The following is a 25,062-nucleotide window of genomic DNA, read 5'->3' as shown; positions in this document are numbered from 1 at the left end:
GGGTTCCACAAGGGAGAACCACAGAGGGGACCCACTTTAGATGGGGTGGTCGGGGAAGGCCTCTCTGAGACCTGAAGGATGAGATGGAGCTGGGCAGGCAAAGCCCTAGGAAGACTGTGCCTGGCAGGGGAGATAGTGAGTGCAAAGGCCCTGGGGTAGGAACAAGGCTAGCCTTGCTTATGTGTCCTTCTGGAAGGTGGGAAAATGAAATACTTACTCTTCTGTCTCCAGAGAGTTAACGCGGGCGACATAATTGCTCGGGATATAGCCTTCTTTCTGGGTGACCAGGGATCGAGCCCTCCACCATTCCCCAGACCTGAGGGACAGAAGGGCATGAAGGAGTTAGGGGGCAGAAGAACCATCTCCCTGGTCCTTTTGGAAATCCCGGCCTTGGCCTGAAATAACCCACATTCCCAGGAAGCCGATAGGGTGAGAGGCCAGGCCACGACTGTCCTGGCCCCTAATGTACACCCCAGGATTAGCCAGGGATCTTTACAGCAGTCCCCACTGTGCATCTGAGGTTCTGGGATCAAGGCCCACAGCCCTGGGCCTGCGGCCGCATTCTTCTTCCCATGACTTGCGGCCTTGGCCTTACTAGTCATAACCAAGGCAGGGCCAGTTGCCTGTGGAAGACTCACACTGGTTCAGGTGGGGCCCAGAGTCAGAGGGAGTGGGCTCAGGAGTCCAGCCAAGCATGACCACTCCCATGCTCCAGTCCCAGCGCATCCTGGACACCTCACCCACTTGTAAAGACTGTAGGAAGATCGGAGGTGGCAAACTCAGTGATTCAAAGGTTTCTGAAGGCAAAGTCATCTCGGTAGGGCCTGGTCCATAGGTAAGCCTATAGCTTAATCACAGGAAGGCTTCTCTGAGAAAGTGCTTTTACTTGTTTATCTCCACCTGGGTGTGCACCAGTACCCAGCCCCCACAAGGTGACCTTCATCCATGTTGACAGCAAACCCTAACTCCTTTAGTATGACCACGTTCTTGTTAGTCATTTATACCCTAGTATAAGGCATTCTATCAGGTGCTTTAGTGAAAGCACAAAAGAGCGTATAATCGACTATGGCGGTGGGCATGGCTTGGGGGGAGAGGGGAGGGACACTCACTCTTCCAGGACCACCATCTGGTCCCCCTTCTGGAAGCTGAGGTCTTCACGGTGAATGGCTTCATAATCATACAGGGCAACCACAACAAAGTCCTCAGCACCTGCTGGAAAGGGAGGCACATGGGAGGGTGTCCCTACCACATGCACAGTTCTGGGGTCCCCCACCCTGGCACCCAGCCCTGGATCCACCGAGGTGTCTGTCTCATGATGTAAGTCATGCTGGATGGGATTCTAGAATTTAAGCTGGTGGTATTTTGTTCATGTTACTAACAGTGTTACAGAAACACAAAAGCCTATATGAAGTACTTCGGGGGCAATTTAGGGGATTTTCAAGGGTGCTTTTGACCGTTCAGGATTTTTGTCTCAAGCTCAGACTGAGAATCTAACCTTCTGTATAATTCATGGCTCTGCCACATGTGTTTGTCAAATACTTACCCTCTGAGGACCCTGGCAGTTTGCTGTTGCTGTTAAACCCCTGTGGGGAAGAAATAGGAGGAATGAATCTGGTAGTGTGTATGAAGCCGCAGAAGATCTATGTTGAAAAGGACAGCCAAGAGCATCTTGTCCCAGCCCTGCATGTCATGGCAGGAGGCCCAGAGGTGGCTGGGAACGTGCCCAAGGTTATACGGTGCGTTGGGGCAGAGCCAGCACAAGAATTCAGGCCACTTGAGTTGTGGGCTCTGCCCTCTGCCTTGGACATTGTGGGGGATGCTGGCCTGTCCTTTTCCTTCAGCAGACAGTGAGGCAGTTTGTTTAGATCAGCGTTTTCCAATGTGTGTTTGAAGAAACCATGGGTCCATCACCATGTCCCATGAATAAAAGCTCTGTAACGTATGTGAAGCAACCTAAGTGCCCATGCAAAGGGGACCTGGTGCCTGAACTGTGGTGCTCTAAGCAGTTCTTAGAGCAGGGAGGCTGGGCTTCACTACTAACACAACTAGACCTCAGAGATAGTTATGTGAAAAAAGCTGATTCTGCAGAATGATAAATACGATACATTTATGTATCACATTTATCTAACGCACACGCATCCTAAATATTTTCTCTGGACACACACTATATATGTATGAAAATTCACTGAAGTTCATAAAAATTCATGAAGAAGGGTTCACACCACCCTGACAGCAATCGACACCTCTAGGGAAGGGAGCGAGTTAGGTAGTCAGTAGAAATTGCACTTTTATCTGTAATTTATGTTTTTATTTCAAGGAGACTGTATTGTGTGTCACACTCATAATTAACCACTAATAAAAGAAACAAGTTTTGAAACACTGAGGGGGACACCCTTCTTTGGGAGATTCACACAACTCATTGCAAAGATTCACAAATGCTCTGATGAGTCCTGCAGTGAGCCTGTTAGCCCAGGGTTTCCCAAACTCATTTGACCTCAGAAGCCTTCCTCTGTGGAATGCTTACTAATTTACTGCTGAGCTAACATCTTGCAGGAGGGAAACAGTAAGTAGCTGATGACAGCATCTCTTAACCTGATGCTCAGCAAGGGGAAACAAAAACTGGTGGGAGAAAACCCATTGCCACCTGCTGGAAACAGGCCAGAGGGCCTTAGAGAGCCTGCGAACCTAGAGCCCTCACCACAGAAAGGGCCCAGGGCCGTGCTGGTTAGGAGCGGCGCAGACCTGGAAGTGATTTAGGGTGTGTAGTGTGTGGTCAGCTCAGGACATCACTAGTGTGAGAAGTTGAGGTAATTACAGGCTGCATTAATAGAGGTTGATTGTCAGAGGGAGGGAGGTGACTTTCTTGCTTACACTCTTATTTCCAAAATTAGTCATGTTCTAGACATCATGCCTAGAAAGGGGAAAGCAGGATGGAGAAGACAGGAACCCACACCCAGTGAGAAATGATTGGAAGGTGGGGTAGGTACGTTGGGACAAGAACTTTGCTTTCAACCTCTACAGGCTGTTACTGGGCAGAGTGTGGATGTGTTGGCAGTGGGCTAAGAGGTAGGTTTGGGATGAAGGAGTAAGGGTTATGGGTAAGAGGCCTCCACTCAGTACAAGGATGAGCTTTCTAAGGGACAGCATATCCTGATGGGGAAGGGGCCACCCCAGGAAGGAGTGAGCCCCCATCTGCAGGCAGCGAGCAGAGGCTGCGCTCCCTTAGACACCCTCAGAGAGGGGAATGGACTAAAGAGCCACAGGGTAGAAAGAGCCCCAGCTCTGGGGTTAGAGAGACCTGGCTCTACTGCTTCCCAGCTGTGTGACCCCGGGGAGTCATTTAACCTCTCTGAGCCTTCGTTACCCTCACTGTAAAGTGGGCTAACTCCTGCATCATGGCTTTTGGTGAGAATTAATGATATAGAACACCTCCCTCCAGTGCCTGGAACATAGAAGGTGTCCAAAGAATGGTAACAATTATTGTAACTCTTACTGCTGCTGTTAGTACTGTCATCACTGTTACTATTCACAGCACTGGTTTATTGTTGGAGCCCTGGTGGCACACTGGTTAAGAGATCAGCTGCTGACCAAAAGGTTGGCAGTTTGACTCCACCAGCTGTTCCTTGGAAATCCTACCGGGCAGTTCTACTCTGTCCTACTGGTTGCTATGAGTTGGAATTGACTGGAAGGCAATGGTTTTTTTTCCCCAGATTATTATTGTTACCACCACTATTACTGCTGTTACTGCTCTTTCTACTATTGCTATTGTAACTACCATTACTAGTGTTGCTACTGTGATGGCTACCACTACTATCTCCATTGCTACTACTGCTGCTATTACCACCACTACTACCGGTCCTAACATTAGCATTTGGTTTCGGCCTCTGTTACTCTGTTTCTGTCACTAGTACTTTGGAAGTTGTACTGCCTGAGCTTGAATCCTGGCTCCACTCCTTACTAACCATGTAGCCTGAAGAAAGTTATTTAACCTCTCTGTGCCTTATCTGTAAAATGGGCATAATAAAAATTGTTACTTATACGAGGGTTATTGCGAGGATTAGAGGAATTAATAATTATACCATGTTTAAGACGCTAAATAATTGTACTGTGTTTAAGATATTAAGCTCTGTATAAGCATAAAATAAGTAAATAGCTCTACTAGTATTACTACTTCTCTTATTTACCACCCTTAGTATTGTTCCTGCTGCTAGAATTGCTGTTATACTTCATTATTCTGTTACTATTATTACTCCAATTGTCACTACAGGTATCACCATGAAACTGATTCCACCATTACTGCTAAAACCATCTACTATGATGCTCACTCAGGCCTGGTCGATGCAGCCCAGGCTGATTGGCCAAGATCTGGACCACAAGACAAAGAGCAGAGCCTTCCTGGCCCCAGGTGGTCAGTGCTCAGTGTGGTTGTGTCTTGGACAGTTAGGGCACTGCAGGGAGCTGGGCAGCTCTGTTTCAGCCCCAACACACCCTGCTTACCCTAGGGCACAGTAGGCTGTTAGGGCAATGTTGGGGCAGTGTCGGGGTAGCTGCCAGTACACTGGGCCTCCTGTCCCTTGCCCCCCACTCACCCGCTTGCCCGAGGACGTGGGATCCGGCACGTACGTGGGGCTCTGCTGGGTGGAACTGGGCTCAGTTTTTGAGACCTTGCCTCCTGACCGGAGGAACTTGGACTTCATGCACCCCATCCTGTGACAGAGAGAAGGGAGGTGAGCCCCACACAGGTGAGTCCTCCGATGCTGGCATTCCAGGCCCTCTGCCCCAGGCTGGCTCCCACTCACCTGCCCATCCTTAATTCCCCCCACCCCAGCCAGCCCCACTCACCCCCACCCTCACCACACGGAATTTGTTCTGCCCTTGCCACCTCCAGTCTTCCCCATATCCAAGTCTGCAAAGTGCCCAGCCCGAAGCTGGCAGATGCCATGGTCATGAGTCCTAAGGCCCAGTGTGATGGGGAGTTCATTCAGAAGATAAGTCAAGAGGGTAACAGAAATTCAACAAGTAGAGCTGTGGTACAGAGCGGGTGGTGGGCTGCTGGCTCTTGGCCAGAATGCCTGAGCTGACATTTGGTCCCTCCGCTCTACCAGCACCTCCTTCATCACCCCCACCCTCCTGGTCTCAGTTCCTCATCGCTAAAATGGGGGCAATTATAACACCTTCACACAGGGTTTTGGGAGGATGAAATGAGAAAGTACATGGGGGCGAGATGCTCAGCACAGCATCAGGCTCAGGGCATTCAGTAAAGCAAAGCTATATTATTACTATATAATAAATTAGCTTTTTATATTAAATTACAAAATGAGGTTCTATCATGTAGATGGAACAGTCTAGCTAAATAATAGGGAAAACGGCATATTCCTAGCATCATTTTAGACTTGGCTTATGAGTTCCTTTCTGACTTTTTTTTCCTTGCATGGATTTATTTGGTTATTCATTCATTCATCCATTTATTCATTCATTCATTCACTCAGCAAATACTAAACACCGTTCTAAACCGTGACTACTTGAGTGGCACTTGGCTGCTAACCGAAAGGTTGGCGGTTTAAGTTTACGCAGAGGCACCTTGACAGAAAGGCCTGGCGATTTACTTTTGAAAAATCAGCCATTGAAAACTCTGTGGAAGAGATAATTAGCAACCAACATTAGCGCCTGTGTCAGAGAGACGGTAGGGAGGACAGAGACCATGGCGAATTGGTGAGTGCTTGTGTTGTCTTTCACAGGAAGCTTCTCCTCAGATCCGGCCCTTTAATATATAAGGGAGTGTGGGATATGTGAGACCCTGGGGGTGTAAATGGCACTAGGCTGCTCGTTGGTGGATTAGACACCTCAGAAGAACAGCTTGGAGATCTACTTTTGAAAAATCAGCTATTGAAAACCCTGTGGAGTACAGGGTCGCCATGAGTTAGACTTTACTCTAAAGCAACTATTTTTTTTTGTAGGAATATGAATGTAATGTTGCCAGATTGGTTGATTTAAAAAAGAAGAAGAACAAGAAAAGAAAAACTTGCAGAAAAAAGAAAAATCTATGGAGGAGTTCTACTTTGACCCGCATAGTGTTGCCATGAGTCAGAATCGACTCAACCGCAAGCAGTCAGGTAAACAAATAAATAAGACATCATTTAGCTAGTAAAAAACATGAGGACAATGAAAGAGGGGAAGTGATAGGGAACAACCATGCAGGGCTCCTTTAGACAGAGCCTCACTGAGAAGGTGACATGGGCCTGAGGTGTGAGGGACACTCTGAAGGAAGTGTGTTCCATGCAGAGGGAACAGCACAAACAAATACCCTGAGGCTGGAACGAGCTTAGAGTGATTCAGGCACTGGAAGGAAGCCATTGTGGTGGCGGAGAGGCCAGTACGGTTGGGGAGAGGCTAGGGGACCCCATCTTGTAGGATCAGGGGGGAATTTGGATGTGAGTCTACAGATGATGGGAAACCATGGACAGCTTTAGGCAGGAGAATGGTGGGACTCAGTCTGCACTTAAAATAATTCTGCTGCCTGCTGGGTGAAGCCTGGACTGTGGAGAGCAGGCCTGGACACAGGGAGCCCAAAGAAGAGGCCCCACAGTCTCCCAGGCATAAGCTGATGGCAGCCTGGCTCAGGTGGTGGCTGTAGAGGGGATAAGAAGGGGACAGATTCAGGGGACTATTTGTAGGTAGAGCTGACAGACTTTGCTCATGAATTAAATTCAAGGTCATTAAAACAAATACCTCCACCTGACAGAAGCCAACACTTAATGCCACGAGGGACAGAAATGTTTCATTTCTTTTCTCAAAATGAGCACGCACATGTATCTGCTGTGGCGGCAAGCTATGAGCAACCACATAAGGAAGTGATGGTTTTCTTCATCTCTGCACAATTATAATTTTCTTCTAAAGCAGTTAGAACTCAGCTATACTTATCTTGTTAAAATAAACACATGTTTGTGGCTTAAGAAAACAAAACAAAACCAAATTCCTGGGCTGAGGGGAGTTACTTTTAAAAAATTAAACATTCCTTTTATTCACAAGGATGCTTTTGTCTCTCCCTGGTGGGAATTCGGAGTGATTTACCACCTACACACTCGAGCGGTTTCTGCTTCATTTGCCTTTTGTAAATCAGTCAGGAACCAATTCAGATTCCTGGAGTGCCTTATGATGAATTTGAAAAATTATCACAATTAATGACTGCTTTATAATAAATTGTGTATGGATTTAAAACTGAAACCAACATCTCTCTTTGATTTGTGTTAACTAGGTATTACAGTTCTGGGAAATAAAAGACCATAACCCATTGCCGTCAAGTTGATTCCGACTCATAGCAACACTAAAGGACAGAGTAGAACCGCCCCATAGGGTTTCCAAGGAGCGCCTGGTGGATTTGAACTGCCAGCGTTTCGGTTAGCAGCCACAGCTCTTAACCGCTATGCCACCAGGGTTCCCAAAACAGTGTATTGTGTGGTTTTATATGACAAAATTGTATCACAGTTCATCTATTTTGATAAACATAAGGATATTCTGGTGTGAGCACCACTGTGTGTGACATAGCGCGGGTCCCTCTACCTCTCTAAGCCACCAGCATCTGGCAGCTGTGAGCCCCACAGTTCCCAATCCTGTGGGTATAGCACACCTAGTATATCAGGCAAGGAGCCCTGGTGGTGTTATGGTTAATTGCTTGGCTGCTAACCTAAAGGTCAAGGTTCGAACTCACCAGTCACTGCAGGAAAAAGATGTGGCAGTCTGCTTCTGCAAAGATTACAGCCTTGGAAATCCTATGGGACAGTTCTACTTTCTCATATAGGGTCACTATAAGTTGGAATCTACTCATCAGCACACAACAGTATATCAGGGACTTCACATATTCAAGAAAGGAGCAGTCCCTGGATAGTGCTCATAGTTCAGCACTTGACTATTAGACCCAAGGTTGACAGTTCAAACCTGTCCGGAGGTACCTCAGGAGACAGGCCTAGCCATCTTCTGAAAAATCACCATTGAAAACCCTATGGAGCACGTTCTACTCTGACACACATGGGGACTCCAAGTGTTGCAATTAATCCACCGCAAGTAACAGCAACACGTGTATTCAAGATGGTCCCAGTCTCTGCAGAGATGGCTCTCCAGAGGGACTCCAGGGGTTCTCCGGAGGCCTTGGATTCATCCACAGTCCAAAGCCGCTCCTGAAACCGGATAACCGGTTCAACCACTCTAGCTGTGAGTGGTTCCATTTACATCAATACATCTCAGTGTTACAGAAATGTTCATTGTAACCATTTCCCTTACCAGCAAATGTGGCCCTGCCTTGTCTATCCTGTGATATAACCCAAACACGGTTTGCAATTCCTTTGGCTGGCATGGCAAGCTTAGTGATACGGCAACACCAGAGGAGTTGTGGGGAATTCCCGTTAGTTCAATTTTTTTGGCCAAATACAGTGTGAGCTTAAAAAGTAATACATACTGAGATGGAGTGTGTTTCGCTATGTATATTTTCACCATAACAATAATAAAAAAGGAATATACCAGCGGGAGTAAATTTGTATAAAATGTCACTGTCCCCCTAAACCAAGAGATGCCATGTCTACTTTCTGGTGTGGAGTGGGAATCAGAAACGCCCATTCTTGGGTCCACTAGATGAAGAAATGTAATGTGAGCCACACATATAATTTAAGGTTTTCTAGCAGCCACATTTTTAAAGGTAAAAAAAAAAAGTGACATTGATTTTAAAATATACTTTATTTTACCCAACATATAAAAAATATCAGGAAAACTGTATGGTGGTTCCTCAAAAAAATCTAACACAGAACTACCCTATGACCCACTCAAAAGAATTGAAAGCAGGAACCCCAACAGATGCTTGTCCACCAGTGTTCATTGCAGTATTATTCACAATATCGAAAAGGTGGAAAGGACCCAAGTGCCCATCGACAGATGAATGGATAAACAAAATGTGATATGTCCATACAATGGAATATTATTCAATCATAAAGAGAAACGAAGTTCTGACACATGCTACAACATGGATGAGCCTTGGTGACATTATGCTGAGTGAAATAAGTCAGGCGCCAAAGGACAAATATCATATGATTCCATTTACCTGAAATATCTAGAATAGGCAAAGGCACAGAAACTAAAGTTCATTAGTGGTTACCAGGGGGAATAGGAGGGGAAAAAAGAGGAGTTACTGCTTAAAGCTAAGGGTGAGGAAAAAACTTCGAAATGGTAGAAACTACCCTAACGGTGACGGTTCCGCAACATGGTGAACATAATGAAGGTCACTGAATTGTACTCATAAAAATGGTTGAAATAGCAAATGCTACGTTATATATATTTCACCACAACAAAACTTTTTAAAAGGATCATTTTAGCATGCAGTAAATGTAAAAATTATTAATAAGATATTTTTCATTCTTTTTTTCTTTTTTTGGAGTAAATCTTCAAAGCCCAGGTGGGTTTTACACTTATAGCACATCTCAGTTAGTGCTCACCAACTCCAGGTGCTCATAGCTGTATGGGGCTCAGACCACTGTAATAGACAGTGCAGATATAGAATGTTTCCATCATGCAAAACGACAGAGCTGTGTCTGGGTCATGCTTATGTCTATGTCCCTCAGTACTTAGCTCTGTGCTTGCCTGGCATACAGTACGAGCATAATACACATTTAATGAATGAATACATACCCAGAGTGCCATGTCCTATGCATTGGAACGTAACAGTGTAGGATGTGGTTCCTGTTCCAGGAACCCACAACCAAGTTGGGAAGTGAAGACTGGACACACAGAATTACATTCCGAAGTCACACACAGAATATTAGGGAATGGCAGACACGCAGGGCCATGAAAAAATTGCTAAGATACTTCCTGGGCGAAAAAAAGCAACTGATAAAACATGTATCCTATCAAACCATTAAAAAAAAAAAAAAGGAATATATGTGTGGATGTATATATTAGTGTGTTTATAGAAAAGGTACCCAGTTTATAACAATAATTGAGCAGCCGGATAATGGGTTGAGTTTTAAAAAACAGGGAGGATTTGGCTAAGTCAAGATTTGGGAAAAGTCAAGAATGTTCCAAAGAAGAACTAACTTCCAAAGAGAATCTGAAAAAGCTCCTGGTATGAAGCCATATGCAAAACAGTTCATGACTCAAAAAGGGTTACTTTACACCATTTAGAAAGACAAGATTATTGAACCAGAAGCCTAGAGTGGGGCTGATACTGTCCATGAATACTAGACTTATCTCCAAGTTTACTTACTACTGGCAAGATAAAAATGGAAACTTACCTTGCCATAAGATCCCAGGAAGTACAGCAACTCGTCAACAGAATACAGAAACAAATATTTTGGGGGAACTAAATTCAGAAGAGAATTGATCATTTGGGTTCTCATATAAAGGCCACTGAAGGGCACAGTGAATCTGCAATATGTTGACTACTGGTTCCCAGATTTGACTGCTCCTGGAACACCCTGGGGGAACTTTTAATAAAACTCTGACTCCCACCATTGGAAAGGATGATTCAGTGAATCGGGAGTGGAGCCCAGGAAGCTGGGTTTCTCTACTGCTGCACAGGTGGCACTGACATTCAGGCAGGTTTGGGAACCATGGAGGAGGATGACATAGAGGTTTACATAGGCCCAGACCTCTCTGCAGAGTGGGACCTGCAAGTGCCCTGCCACAGAGGACCTGAAGTGGGTTTAGAAAGGCAGAAGAGTACCTTGCTACTCAGAGGACCAGCAACACCAGCATTATCCGGGAGTTTGTTAGAAGTGCAGAGCCTCCATCTCCCAAATCAGAATGCATGTTTTAACAAGGCCCGCAGGTGATTCATGCACATTCTAGCTGAAAAGCCCTGGTAGAGTGAACATCTCTTGTTTCTGCACGATCAGTGTCTGCCTCTCTTCTGATAATAGCACCTAAATTTACTTTTGGGGAACCAGCTTTCTCCACTTAGTGCATGAGGTTTAGTGGGACTAACCTCACTCTTGCCTTCGGGGGATTGGCAACTTGATGCAGTCTTGACCAATCAGAGTGTTCTGGCTACAGTGATTGGCTCTGATGTGGGCATGTGATCCTAGCTGAGAGAATGAAAGTCAGCCCCAGGATTTTGTTGGAAAAATTAGGAAAAGGGCCCTTTCTATAAGAGTTGTTGAGATGTAGGAACCTGGAGCTCTTGGGAGTCACTTTGACATCATGAAAGGAAAGGCTTTACAGTGAAGCCACCACAGAGGAGGGCAGAGATGAGCAATGGAGACAAAGTGACTCCTGAACACATGTTTGAGCACCTGGATCCAGCTATGCCTGAAGTTTTTTGATCCTAGGATTTTTCAGTTAATGAGCAAATAAATTCCCAGTTTTGCCTAAAGCAGTTCAAATTGGGTTTCTGCCACTCGTACCCAAAGGGTCCTTACTGATTCTTCCATATCTTGGGCCTTGGGCACACTCTGGACTGAATGAACCAGAGCTTCTGAGGATGAGGGTCTGGAATCTGAATTTCTAACAATTCTGCAGGAGATTCTTACACACACTTAAATTTGAGACCTACCAATGTAGTGAAATTAGGGCTGAACTTGGCGGCCAGAATTTTCAGGTTTGGATCCTGATTCTGCCACTGACTGGCTGTGTGACCCTGGGCAAATCACTTCCCCTCTCTGAGCCTCATTTCCTTCCCTGAAAATAGAAGACACTTGCTTCTCAGGCTTGGTCTGAGGTTTCATGTGATAAGGGATGTGAAAGGCTTTTTAAAAACCTCCACATATACATGTTTCTTGTCTAATGTGGCTCTAAACCAGGCTCTGAGAGCGGAAGTGGCCCACTCGGCCCCACGCTAGCTCAGAACTGCTGACCCCTGCCAAATACACTTCTTCAGGTCACTGCCAACTCCTGGGACCTGAAAATTGCTCCTCATCCCCTTAGCCTCTGTGGGTGCTGGGTGGGAGGAAAATGAGAAATGCTTAACCTGGCCACTTTCTATAGCCACCATGCTGGCTGCAGAGGTCCCAGAGACTCCTCCTGTACTCAGAGTCAAACCCAGGTGGAAGAGGCCAGGGCACTGCCAATCCCTTAGAGTGAGCAGAAGACAGTTTTCTGGGAGCTTCTAGGCTCAAGCAGGGGCTTGCAAGGTCCAAGAGCGAGGAGTCCTGGATTCTGGTCTCACTTCTGCCACAAGCTTGCTGTGTGACCTTAGATAAGCCTCAACATCTCTCTGGGCTTCTGGGCTTCAGTTTCCCTAGATATGAAATGAGACATTAGGTAAGAAGATCTCTGAAGGGGACAACTGTGGGGCTTTCCTGTGCAGTGTCTGCTCCCCCTTCTTCTGACCACAGCTCCAAAATTTCCCTTTGGGAACTCTCTCTACCCCATTCGCAGTTCATGGGTTAGGATAGAGTTGACTCCAATCCTTGGCTGCAGGGACGGGTCTGTGACCAACTCTGACCAATTAGAGTTGCAGTAATAGAAGCACCAACGGGGATGTGAGTAATCCTGGCCAGTGAGAGCCAAACATAGGCCTTTGGCTGAAACTATAGGGAGAGAGGCTTACAGGAGCAAGCAGAGCCAAGGAATGGGGAAATACAAGCTTCTGGATATAACCCTACCTGAAGCTCCTGGATCCAGCCCTGCCTGAAGCTGTCAGGCCCATGGACTTTCCGATAACCTCTCTTTTCTGCTTGAGCCAGTTTGAGTTGGGTTTCTGTCCCTTATTGCAAAGAGTCCTGCCAAGTGAAATCTGTGAAGTTTTCCCAGCTTAAAAACCAGTGGATGCATCTCATGCTTGTCTACCTGTCTAAAAAAAAAAACTACCTGGGTTCAAATCCTGGCTTCCCCACTCACCAGTCCTAAGACCTTAAGTATGTTCTTAAAACTTTCTGTGCTTCTATTTCCTCATACATCAAGTGGGTCTACTAGTAATGTTAACAGGATGAGGCTGATGTCAGAAATAAATGAGGTAAGGATTTAAAGGGCTTAGCCCAACACCTAGCCCATAGTTGGTGCTCAGTGATGATGGTGGTGATATATAACCATGATTAAGAACCATTGCTTCAGACCAATCCCTCCTTTGCAGAAATTGAAGAGGAAGAACTTAAATTCCATCCAGTTGGACAAAGGAGGGCTTGGGGCTGGGGTGGCCTTTTCCCTATGCTTGGTGGTTGACTCTGTAACACAATTCAGTTTCATAGGTGCTGAGAAGATTGATGTCTGCAAATATCTCTCCAGTGCTGAAAGGTCACCATTAGTGCATCACTCATAAAAAAAGGCTTTATTATCCATTAACGTAAAGCTCCTCCCACCACCACTGTGGTAGTGAGGGTCACATGAAGCCCTTCCTTCTCTCCCTGAATGATACTTTCAAAAAAAAAAAAACTTTCAAAGAGACTGGGAAATCCCTGCTTCTCCCAGTTGTCTTCTCAACCTGCTTCCTGTTGCCTGAAATCCCACCATTAGCACCCTAAGTCACCACTAGGTGTTATGCATCTTCTGTTTGTGTCCAGATATCCCTGTGATAGCCCCCATATATTAAACTCTTTGTATTCCTTTTCCATGTATTCTGTCATATGGCACATAAAAACCAAAACCAAACTATTGCCATCAAGTCAATTCTGACTCATAGCGACCCTAGAGAGCAGAATAGAACTGCCCCATAGCGTTTCCAAGGAGTGGCTGGTTGATTTGAACTGCTGACCTTTTGGTTAGCAGCCAAATGCTTAACTACTATACCACCAGGGCTCCATCTGGCACATAGTAGGTGGTTAAATAGGCGTTGGTTCTCTCTACTCACCCCCCTGGGTTTACTAGGCTTATTTTTTGGGTAAAGGTAGTGAGGAAAATTCAGAAGCCACTTAGGAAAAAGACCAACCAAGAAGGTGTATCTCACCCAGCACCAGCTCAGTCGTGAGAAATACTGCCTCAACAGCCCTCCTTGCCTCCCTCCCCTGTATTCTCAAGAAATCTAGGACCTAACTCCTCCTCCTTGTATCCTACAGGTTCAGAGAAAAAGCTTCTCTGGCCCCAGTCAAAACTCTGGTTCAGAATACAAATTCCCTTGGCAAAGGAAATTCTTGTAAGGGATTGCAATTCATACTCAAATGTTAAGGGCTGATGGCAAAGTCTTCCCTGATAGCAGGTTTTGATAGAAGAGAAATTAGGTACTAGACCCATCAGAGTAAGGTCAGGATGAATGGAATACAGACCCTATTAAGCTGAGGGTACTGAGCTGTGCTTAGAAAGTACCTGGCACATTGTAGGCCCTCCATATACATTTGCGGAATGAATGTAACATGTTCAGTCCTCTATAGGCCTCACCATACTTGGCTGAAGTCATCAGGACCAGAAGAATTACGAACCTGTTTTTCAGTTGTGGAAATGGAGGTCCATGGGAGAGAAGGTCCCTCAGCTGCTCAGTGGCAGGTAGAACTGGAATCCAGCTCTCCTGCCTCTCATCCTCCATTGGGGTCAGAGGAATGGACGGGAAGGGGAAGAATCCAAACAGGAAGCTGAGAAAAGCAGACTGCCAGGGCCCAGCCTCAAGCCTGCCCAGCTAGAGGAACTTTCCCTTCCCAGAACTGCTCAGCCGTGGGGGTGGGGGAAAGGTCTTCTTCCAACAGGGGCCAATTCCCTAAGGAGTTTCCTTGGAACCCCCTTGGAATAATTTTACCTCTAAGTTAAGCAAGGGGCTGGGCAGTTTGGAAAATGTGGGATGGGATCTGATCTGAAGTCAGACAGGTCTGGATTTGAATCTCCATTCTGCCTCTTACAGATCAGAGCCTTTAAAAATGTAAGTTAGATCATGGCAGGCCCCATAATCTGGGCTCCCTGTGACCTCGCTGACCTGTCTCCTACCAACCCTCCCTTGGTCACTCCATTCCAGCCACACCAGCCTCCTTGCTATTCCTCAACTCACCAACAATGCTTCTTCTACCTCAGGGCCTTTGCATGTACTGCCTCCTGGTTCTTCAGATAGTGTCCTTTACTTCATCCAGCTCTCTTCCCGTATCCCATCTTTTCAGAGAAGCCTTCCCTCATCACCCTGACTAAGACAGGAACTCCCATTCCTAACTTCCATCACTTTCTAGGCCCTTACTAGCTTTATCTTTCATGACTCTAATCGCCACCTATGGTGGCCATGAGGATGTCCCTCTCAGATCTCCAAGTGCAGAGAGGATAATGGAGCGATAGCTCTAGCTGCTCTGCTTTGAAGTCCATCATTGCTCTCAAGGGCTGCTCGCAGTCAATGACTGAGGCAGGCCTGTGCCTGGGGACCTCTAATGGGTGACTTTGGCCCACGGGCTCCCTGATAGCCTCACTGAACTTTCCTTGGAACTGCACTACAGCCTAAGACGCTTCTACCTTCCCTTCTTTCTTCCCTCTCTCGCTTTCCCCCTCCCTGTCTTCCTTCCTTCTCTTTTTCATTCTGGGTCAGACTTGCCTTGGCATCTGATGGCTCTCCCAGCCTCTCCTGGTTTCCTCTCCATATTTTCTTACACGCGTTTCCTATAATAAATTTCTTGCATATTTCATCCCATTTGGAGTCTGCTTCTCAAAGAACTTGGGCTAACACACCTAATACCTCACATATTACTTTGTTTTTATTGTCTGTCCTTCACTAGAATGTAAGGCCCACGAGGGTAAGGATGACTTTGTTTAGTTCATTAAAACTGGGACACACTCAGGTGTTCAATAAATTGAATCAAGATTGAATCAAGTCCCCTTTCAGCTCCTGGATGGCACAGTTTCCACGTCTGAACCGTAGTGATGACTGTGGAGAAGAACTATCCCTATTTGCTCATTTCTGCTTGGAGAACAGAACTGGCTCTCATCTTTCCTTGGCCAGAGTTGAGTGGAGGTTGTCCCCTTCAGAAAGCACATGGTAGCCAGTTTGTCCTGGGGCAACTTTTAACTCTAATTTCCCATGATGCTCTAAGGTAGGCTGCCCCCAAACCTGTCCTCCACAAAGAGAGCACTCAGAGCCACGATAACACATGCTCATGGCCCTTTTTGCAGTATATATATATATATATGGAAACCCTGGTGGCATAGTGGTTAAGAGTTACAGCTGCTAGCCAAAAAGTCAATAGTTTGAATCTGCCAGGTGCTCCTCGGAAAGTCTACAGGGCAGTTCTACTCTGTCCTGTGGGGTCGCTATGAGTCGGAATGGACTTGACAGCAGTGGGTTTAGGTGGATATATATACATTTGTATATACAGTCATATATACAAATATATAGAATTGTATGTTTATATATATTTATTCAAATGTATCATTTACCTTTTATTCCATATAAATATATTATGTATTTATAATATAATATAAATATACGGTCATATTTATATATATGTTATAATAAGAAAAATATATATGATAATATATATATGACAGAGTTCCAGACCTCAGTTTCTTTCATTTTTGTGTAGTGTATGTTTTGTTTTGAAAATTACCTTTTATCAGCCAAAGAAAACATTAGTACCTTCTTGTTAAAAATGAAAACCTTACAGATGAATCTAAGGGACCCTTGGGTCACTCCCTTCACAGACCAGTCTCACCACCGCCCCCATAACCTCTACCAACATTCCACGTGCGTCCTTCCCAGACCCCCTGCCTCTGAGTTCGCATACAGGTAACTGAAGCAGATGCTGCTGGTGCTTCACCTCATCACTCCACCCTTTACCATTTTGGAAAACTGACTGGGCTTCCAACTACCAGCATGTGTATCTCTTGGTCGGAGAGATTTCTCTGTGGTCACTTGAAGCGTGCTCTGCCCATGAGCTTGGCAGGCCAGAAGTGTTAGACAATTATCCCCTCAGGAGAAGCCCCCCCAATCAATGACCCATGGAAGAAGTGGATACATATCCTAATTCTCTCACCTCTGGGACATGTTCTACACTGCCTCCTAGAGTCGCCCAGCAGGACTGAGCTCCATCTGCCCCCCCCACCCCCCTCCATGGTAACTTGCTTGGTAACACATCTTTATTAGTGACCTTTTCTTCTCTGTCTCACTTTCCCAGTCTCCTACCAGACTTTTCGGGCATCAGCTCCTATATGAACTATTTGCACTTGAAACCTTGTCTAGGGTCTGCTTCTGTGGAAACTCAAACTAAGACATATATACCCATAGAAAATATGGAATGTCATTTTATATGTATGTGTTTTATCATAAAAGGAATTGTGCCACATGAATAGAATAGCATCTTTTCTATCCCCATTTTTCAAATGAGGAAACTGAGACTCAGAAAGTGCAGGGATTTGCCCAACGCATCACTACTTCCATGACACAGAGTTAGCACACAAATTCACATCTGTGCTCCATCTGCCGTTCTTCGTTTCTCCAGCAGAGATAAGGGTGGGACTCCTATCTCATGGGTGCACTTATGTCTCCTGGGCCGAAGGACTTCAGGGTGATTGTGGAAGCTCAGGTGGGTGCCGTTAGGGCAGAATTAGGAATACAAGCTGCAGTGCAGCACCATGCAGAGGGCGGCCATAGGCACGAGCCAAGAGCAAGGGCGCATTTTACTTTTGAGCAAGGATTTCCTCTGCATCATTACCCAATGTCTCTAAGTGTACACTGAAACTTCCAGTCTTGGGGTGGGGAAAACTGGAGAAACGGAGTAGGGACCAAATTGTTACAGGGGGTTATTTAGAAAGATAGAGGCTGAGAGAGGTTGTACCACTAACTTGTGTGACTTTGGGAAAGTTACTTACCCTCTCTGTGCCTCACAATTCTTTTCTATAAAAAGGGAGGCCTTGTCACTATTGGAAGGTTGGGCTTAAAAACTGAAGTGGCTCTAGGGGCCTGGAGGGTTTGCACATGAGTGGACCAGGCAACGGTGGTACAAACTCTACAGCCCAGGCCCGGTTCACGGCTCATCCCTATTTAGCTCTACCAGTATTGCCATGAGGGAATAGCAGAGCACAGGAGACCTAGGTTCTAGTCCCAGGACTGCTGCTTGTCTAATTTTTCAGAAGACAGGAATCCAGATTTACGTGAACTCTATTGATTTTAAATGTCAGCAACTGATTAGAAAGAATCACAATATGGCCAAGTGAAATACACCTATGGGCTGAAATATCTAAGGCAGGCGAGGGCAGAGGTCGTTCAACATTCGTTTGTTAACGTTTGTCCATTCAATATATTTTGAGGGCCTAATGAGTGCTAGGAGTCAAAATTGACCCATGGCACACAACAACAACCATGAGTCAGGTGTTAGGGACACAGTGGTTTACAAGGCAGACACGTCCATGCCCCCGAGAAATTTTCTTTCTAGAAGAATTAATTCCAAGCCCTGGCTGCCAGTTCTCTGAGCACAGACACCCTTCTCCTCACCCGCTGGGGCAAGGGCCCTCAGACATCAGTTTTTTGGGCTGACAGTAGAGGTATGCTTCCAGGTTTCAAGCATCTACTAAATGCCAGGCACAGTGAACAAGGTGGATGAGGATTCTTGCCCTTGTGCAGTGAAAATGTGAGACCTGGGAGGTCAGCAGAACCAGATTCTTCTCTCGTTTCTGCCCCAGACTCCCTGGTTGACCCTTCCAGGCCTACCTGTCCTCTCCCCAAGGGGAGGGAGAGAGGGGCCCCTTCAGGGAAGCCATCAGCCCCTTGGCATTGCCCTCAAGTAATACCTGCAGGAACCCTGAGGCTATGGCCCCTGGACACTCTGCTAACTCAGAGCCAAAGCACTCTTAAATCTCGCTTTTCAGGCAAAGATTAGACAGGCCTATAAAACAAATAACCCAAGTGAGAATATGGTCCCTAGTGCAATCAGATATATGAGACCAAATGGGCACCTCCTGCCCAAAAGCAAGATGAGAAGGCAGGAAGGGACAGGAACTGGACCAATGGACACAGGGAAGGCGAGGTAGAAAGGAACAGCATGCTGTCCCATTGGGGGGACTGCAACCAATGTCATAAAATAATATGTTTATAAATTTTTGAATGAGAAATTAACTCGAGCTGTAACCTTTCATCTAAGGCACAATTTTAAAAAGAAAGAAAGAAAAGGATGGTCCCCGCAGCATCTTTTATAGCAGTGAATACCTGGGAACAACCTGAAGGTCCACCAACAGGGAAAAGAGAAACAATGTGGGTGGTCACTCACTGGGACACTCCTCTGCAGTTAAAAGGAATGAAGGGACCATTATTTCTCATCATGGGTAGACCCTGACAGCTTAATGATGTGAAGGAAAAAAAAGAAAGAAAGAAATTGCAGAAGACTCTTACAGTTAGGTAGTATTTATGTAGATGTTAAGAAAGAAAACAATTCTGTGTGTTGTTTATTGATGCATTACATATATATGCAGTAAATTTATAAAAACATGGACTGGAAGGGCTGTAATTTATGACAGTGGTAGACTCAGGAGGGAGAGAAACAAGACTGGGAGGGATATGGGCGAGGGGTTCAATTTCATGTTACTTTTAGTAATTTCATTAAAAAAAAAAACTCGGAAGTAAGCATGACAAAATGCTAACATTTGTTAATTCCTGGTGTTGGGTTCCTGGGATACTTAGTGTATTAGTCTCTTTGCTTTTCTGTATTTTTAAAAATCTCCACTTCCCCAATAAGGGATAGTGACAAGAAAGCTGTGGGATAAGGGAACTGATATCTATTAAGACCTTTCTCTGCACCAGCCATACATTAGGTCAGTGGTTCTCAAAGTGTGGTCCCGGAACCAGCAGCACCAGCATCGTTTGAGACTGCAAATTCTCTGGGGCCCTGCCCCAGACTACTAAATCACAAACTCTGGAGCTGGGGCCCAGCAATCTGTGTTTTAACAAGCCCTCCAGGTGATGCTGATGTATCGCTAAAATTTGAGAACCACTGGTTTAGACCTTAACAGCTACGACAATCCAGCCACTAGTTGCCACCAAGTTCATTCCAACTCATGGCAACCCCATGTGTGTCAGAGAACTGTGCTACGTGGGGTTTTCGATGACTGATTTTTTCTCCCCCAGAAGTAGATTGCCAGGCCTTTCTTCTGAGGTGCCTCTGGGTGGACTTGAACTTGCATCCTTTCTGTTATCCGGAGCCGGTTAATCATTTGCATCACCCAGGGACTCTGATGCTATGGCAACAAATTAAGCATGTATACCTATCAGGCGGTCTCTAAGAGCTTTCCCCTAAGTAACTCAATTTAATCCTCTAAACAACTCTGTGATGGAGGTATTATTATTTTTATTCCCAGGAAACCCAGGCACAGAAAGGCCAAATCCCCTACCCGAGTCCTCTCCCTTAACCACTACACTAAACGGTTTCTTTTTAAGAGGCAACAACCTCACGTACACAACCTCTCACAAACTCTAGCTCACTGTAGCAGTTGAGGAAGGAATTAATAGCCCTGTTTTACCAATAAGGAAACTGGGATTCAGAGAAATGAAGTGACTTGCCCAAGGTCTCATAACATCCTGTGGTCTCCCCAAGAGGTTTTGGGGTTTGACTCAGACCTCTTGGGGGTCCCGGCCAAGACCGGCAGGGAAAGGGAGCTCAAGGAGTTGGCCCAGCTGCTACCCCGCCTGGGTGTGGCTCATAGGTCACGCCCCCACCCAGCTGCCCCCTTCCCCCTCCGGCCTGGGCCGGAGGGGATCTCGAACAGCTGCCAGCCCGCTGTGACTTGTCATCCTCCCCCACTGAAAGGCCCTCCCCTCCCGTCTGCTCATGGGAGCCGCATCCCTTCCTTCTCTTTTTTTTTTTTTTTTGCAGAAGGGGAACCTGGACGGCAAGAGAAGTGGCACTCGAGCACAAAGTCACTCAGCCCTCCCTTTGGGCTACCCAGGCTCCCAGCTGGGCCATGGCAGTTCCTCCTTGACCTGGGCACCCACCTGTCCCCGTTGGTCCTCTATCCCACCGCCTGTCCGCGGCTCCCCGGACGCGCTCTGCTCCCGCCCCTCCGACTGGCTGCACCCACAGGCAGCCCTGCCCAAGACCCCGGGCTCCCTCCGCCGCCCGAGGACCCCGAGCTCACCGGCCAGGTGCTATCCTCCCGCCACCGGCCTGTCCGCGACACTCACCTGGGTGCCCGCTCCTCGTCTCGCGGGCAGCCCGGATTCTCGCAGCTCGGGCGCCCCCTCAGCTTAGCAGCCCCCGGGGTTCCGGGGCGCCCGAGCCTGGAGGAAAACGGAGTGACCTTCGAGAAGAAAATACTGGGGCGCGGCTCCCAGGGGCTTCGGAGCCGCGGGCCTTCTCGGACTTTTCTCCAGCTGAACCGGCTCGGTCCCCTCCCACTCGCCTCTGAGCCTGGGCGGAGCCGGGGGGCTGGAACCGGGGACTCACGGGCGCCCACAGGCCAGAGGTACTTTAGCCCCGCCCCGCCGGTGTTAACCCCTCCCCAAAGGAGCCTGACCCCTTCCCCCAAATTCTAACCCCACGCCAAGAATTCTAACCCTTTCCCTGGGGAGCCTACCCTGGGTGCACTCCTCCCAGGAGCCGGGATTTTTAACTCCGCCCACTGGAGGCTTTTAACACAGCCGTCAAAGGTCCTCACTCCGCCCCAAAGATTTTAACCCGTCCCTCAAAGAAGCTAGCCCCCATCTCCTCCTCCCAGTATCGTGACACCGCCCCTAATATACTCTAACCTCGCCTCGGAAGGAGCCTAATCCAGTCCCCGAAGGATTCCAAACCTTGCCCCTAGGGCTTCGAACCCGCGCTCCAGAGAACCCTAACCCGGCCCCCTCCTCCTAAGATCGTAACTGTGACCGCAGAGGATTTTCGATTCCACTTCTAAAGGATTTTTAGCCTCGCCCACCATAGATTTCTAATCCTGCCCCCAAGGATTTTAACTCCTCTATTTTTTTTTTATTAGTTCTAAAGGAGCCCTGGTGGTACAGTGGTTAAAGCGATCCACTGCTAACCCAAAGGTCGGCGGCTCGAAACCACCAGCCGCTCCGAGGAAGTAAGATGTGGCAGCCTGCATCCTAAAGGTTTACAGCCTTGGAAACCCTATGAGTCGGAATCCACTCTACGGCAGTGGGTTTCTGGTTCTTCCAATGATTCTAACCAGGTTCTCAAGATTTATAGCTCTAACCCTAGGAATTCTAATCCCACTCCTGAGTGATTCCCGCGTTTGTTCCAGAAGGATTTTAACCTCCCCCTCAGGACTCTAACCCTGCTCACCCGAAGGTTCTAATCCGCCCCCCCCCCGCCCCGGGATTCTAACTCCACCTATCAAAGGATTCGAATCCCTCTTTTCAAAGACTCCAACTTAGTCCTGAAGGGTCCTAACCCCCACCTTGTCTCTCCCAGCAGGGTCCTAACCTGCCCCCCCAATTCTAATCCCTCCCTTGTCCACCGACTCCCTAAAGAACCTAACTCGGTTGCCCTCCCTCCTCAAGATTCTAACCTAGTTTCCCCATCTCCCTTCATCCCACAGGAGTCTAACCTGGTACTCCACCCTCCTCTGCTTTAAGTTCCTTCTCTGGGGATCCCGAAGTCCTCGCCACCTCTGGGTCTCCCCATCCACCCGCCTTTTAGCCCAGGCGCCTCTCCCACGCTGCATCCCTGGCCTTCCCGGCCCTTCTGTGGTCAGTGGTTTCCCGTCCACAGGCCCTGCCCTAGTCAAACGCCATGCAAAGCTCTGCGCCCGCAAAACTGCCCTTGGCTGGTTCCTGCCCATTTCCTGGCAGCACAGACAGCTTCCCAAATTGAGAAGGGTGGACAGGAGGCAGAAGGGTGACTGGATGGGATCCGGCTCAGCGCTGGAGAAGAGCACAACCCATCTGCCCCTGGAAAAGAGAGGAACTGTCACCCTAAATTCTACCAGACACAACTTTAAAATGTACTGTGTCTCTCTCTTCCACAGCCACAAGCCAGCTCTGGCTACCGTTGTCTCTTATTCATTCATTCATTCATTCAGCAGTACTGTGTAGGACACTGTGCTGAGTGCTGGGATAAGTCAAGCTTCTCATACTCGGTACTCTGGACTTTTGGACTTAAAATTTTTCTTGAAAGGGGGCTAATCCTGTGAATCGCAGGCTTTTCAGCAGCATTCCTGACCTCTACCCCCTAGATCCACCACCTGTGTACTTGCATGAACAATCAACACCCATGGAGGCAGCAGTCAAGAAATCAAAGGACAAATTGCATGGGGCAAATCTGCTGCGAAAGATCTCTTTAAAGTGTTAATAAGCGAAGATGTCACTTTGAGGACTAAGGTGCACTTGACCCAAATATATGAGGTCTTTTTGACCGCCTCATATGCATGCAAAAGCTGAACAATGAAAAAGGAAGACGGAAGAGTGAATGCATTCAAATTGTGATGTTGGTGAAGAATATTGTTGGAAGAACAACAAATTAGTCTTAGAAGAAATACAACCAGAATGCTCCTTGGGAGCGAAGGAGACTTTGGCTTCTTTATTCTGGACACATCATCGGGAAAGACCAATTGCTAGAAAAAGACATCGCGATTGGTAAAGCAGTTGTTGTTAGGTGCTGTCAAGTTGGTTCCGACTCATAGTGATTCTATGCACAACAGAACAAAACATTGCTCTATCACCCACCATCCTCTCAATCGTTATGCTTAAGCCCATTGTTGCAGCCACTGTGTCAATCCATCTCATTGAGGGTCTTCCCCTTTTTCACTGACCCTCTACTTAACCAAGCATGATGTCCTCCTCCAGGGACTGATCCCTTCTGACAACATGTCCAAAGTATGTGAGACATAGTCTCGCCGTCCTGGTAAAGTGTCTGTTAGTTTGTCATACCGTGGGGCCTTGTGTGTTGCTGTGATGCTGGAAGCTATGCCACTGGTATTCAAATATTAGTAGGGTCACCCATGGTGGACAGGTTTCAGCTGAGTTTCCAAACTAAGACAGACTAGGAAGAAGGACCTGGCAGTCTACTTCTGAAAAGATTTAGCCAGTGAAACCTGGTAAAGCAGAGAGTCAGCTGAAATGAGGGAAACCCTGAATGAGACGGATTGACTCATTAGCCAAAACAATGGACTCAAACATACCAATGATCATGAAGATGGTGCAGGACCAGGCAACGTTTCCTTCTCTTATACATAAGGTTGTTGTGAGTGGAAGCCGACTTGATGGCAACTGGCAACTAACAACAACACACTAGATGCCAGTAGCACACACATCCCCCAGTTGTGAGAGCCAAAAATGTCTCCAGACATTGCCAAATGTCCCCTAAGAGCTCACAACAATGAACAGGAAAGACAATGCCTCTGCTCTTATGTGTTTGGTGTATGTGCTTAAATATATGTATATACTTTAAAAAAAAAAAGTAGGAAATGTTTTAAGTGTGTGTTTAATTTACTTGAATTGTACTTATAAATTTCATACTTTTTTCACTCTATCACTGTGCTGTTAATATCTAGCCACGTTGCTGGAGGTACTGGTTGTTCACTGCTTCTAACTACCATGTAATCATTGTTTACATCCTCCACATTTTATTTATCCATTTCCCTAGTCATGGACACCTAGATTGCACCCAACTTTTCACTAACATAAACAATGCCACACTAGGCATCCTTACCTACATCCCCTAGTGGACCTGTGTGAAAAGTTTTAAGACTTGCTTTTGCCAAAAATGATAGATACTTGCAGAATGGCTGCCACCCAATTTCTCTCCAACAATTTCCCCATTAACTTCATCAACTTTTGGTATCACCCCCTGGTCTTAATATGAATTCCCCAGAACCAAACCTTAGACAAGGATTCAAGTGAAAGTAGCTGTTTTTTTGGAGACAGATAACACTGGTAGAGACGTGAGTGAGATAAGGAAGGGAAGGAAACCAATTAAGGAAGCATTATCAAGTGAGCCATCATAAATTGGAACCAACTCAGTGGCAACTAACAATAACATCAAGCAAGTTACCAGTGTATGCAACTGGAGCTCAGTCCTGCTGGGGAACTCTGGGAGACAGTGTACTATACCACTTGAGAGTTATCCTACCTGATAGATGAGGTAACTAAGACATTTACACACCAACTCCTGTCAGACAGTGGCTAATGGCTACTCCCAGGGCGTGTCAATGCCTGGGCAGAGAGGGATCCAGCCACCAGAGAGAACCTCCAGGAAGAGATGCCGGTCCTGGTAAAGGCTGAGGGGACATGGGAGGGGTGTTATCTGCATCTGCTACATC

General features: G+C 46.8%; 2 protein-coding genes across 7 annotated transcripts in view; one reads left to right on the top strand and one right to left on the bottom strand.

The window, feature by feature from the left end:
* HCK (HCK proto-oncogene, Src family tyrosine kinase) overlaps nucleotides 1-22,374 on the bottom strand; it is a 52,312-nt gene extending 29,938 nt beyond the window's left edge. For 2 of the 6 annotated variants that reach the window (XM_064275942.1, XM_010591600.3), the window contains exons 1-4: nucleotides 4,590-4,707; nucleotides 1,544-1,583; nucleotides 1,110-1,209; nucleotides 218-316 (exon numbers count right to left, since the gene is read on the bottom strand). In XM_064275942.1, the coding sequence (XP_064132012.1) occupies nucleotides 218-316; nucleotides 1,110-1,209; nucleotides 1,544-1,583; nucleotides 4,590-4,706 (356 nt within the window). In that variant the 5' untranslated portion in view covers nucleotide 4,707. Of the gene's footprint in view, nucleotides 1-217; nucleotides 317-1,109; nucleotides 1,213-1,543; nucleotides 1,584-4,589; nucleotides 4,708-20,983; nucleotides 21,145-22,350 lie in introns of those variants that run through there. The other 4 variants (XM_064275943.1, XM_064275946.1, XM_064275945.1 and 1 more) reach the window with 3 other exon arrangements.
* Nucleotides 10,593-23,870, top strand: LOC135228638 (uncharacterized). The gene is made up of 3 exons (XM_064276474.1): nucleotides 10,593-10,679; nucleotides 20,399-21,264; nucleotides 22,342-23,870. Exons 1-3 carry the CDS (start codon nucleotides 10,593-10,595, stop codon nucleotides 22,835-22,837), a joined length of 1,449 nt encoding a protein of 482 aa, XP_064132544.1. The 3' UTR covers nucleotides 22,838-23,870.
* The last annotated feature ends 1,192 nt before the right edge of the window (nucleotides 23,871-25,062 follow it).

Source organism: Loxodonta africana, chromosome 24 (assembly GCF_030014295.1).
Source record: "Loxodonta africana isolate mLoxAfr1 chromosome 24, mLoxAfr1.hap2, whole genome shotgun sequence".
In the NCBI taxonomy this organism is placed as follows: domain Eukaryota; kingdom Metazoa; phylum Chordata; class Mammalia; order Proboscidea; family Elephantidae; genus Loxodonta; species Loxodonta africana.
This window is presented reverse-complemented; position numbering and strand designations above follow the sequence as displayed.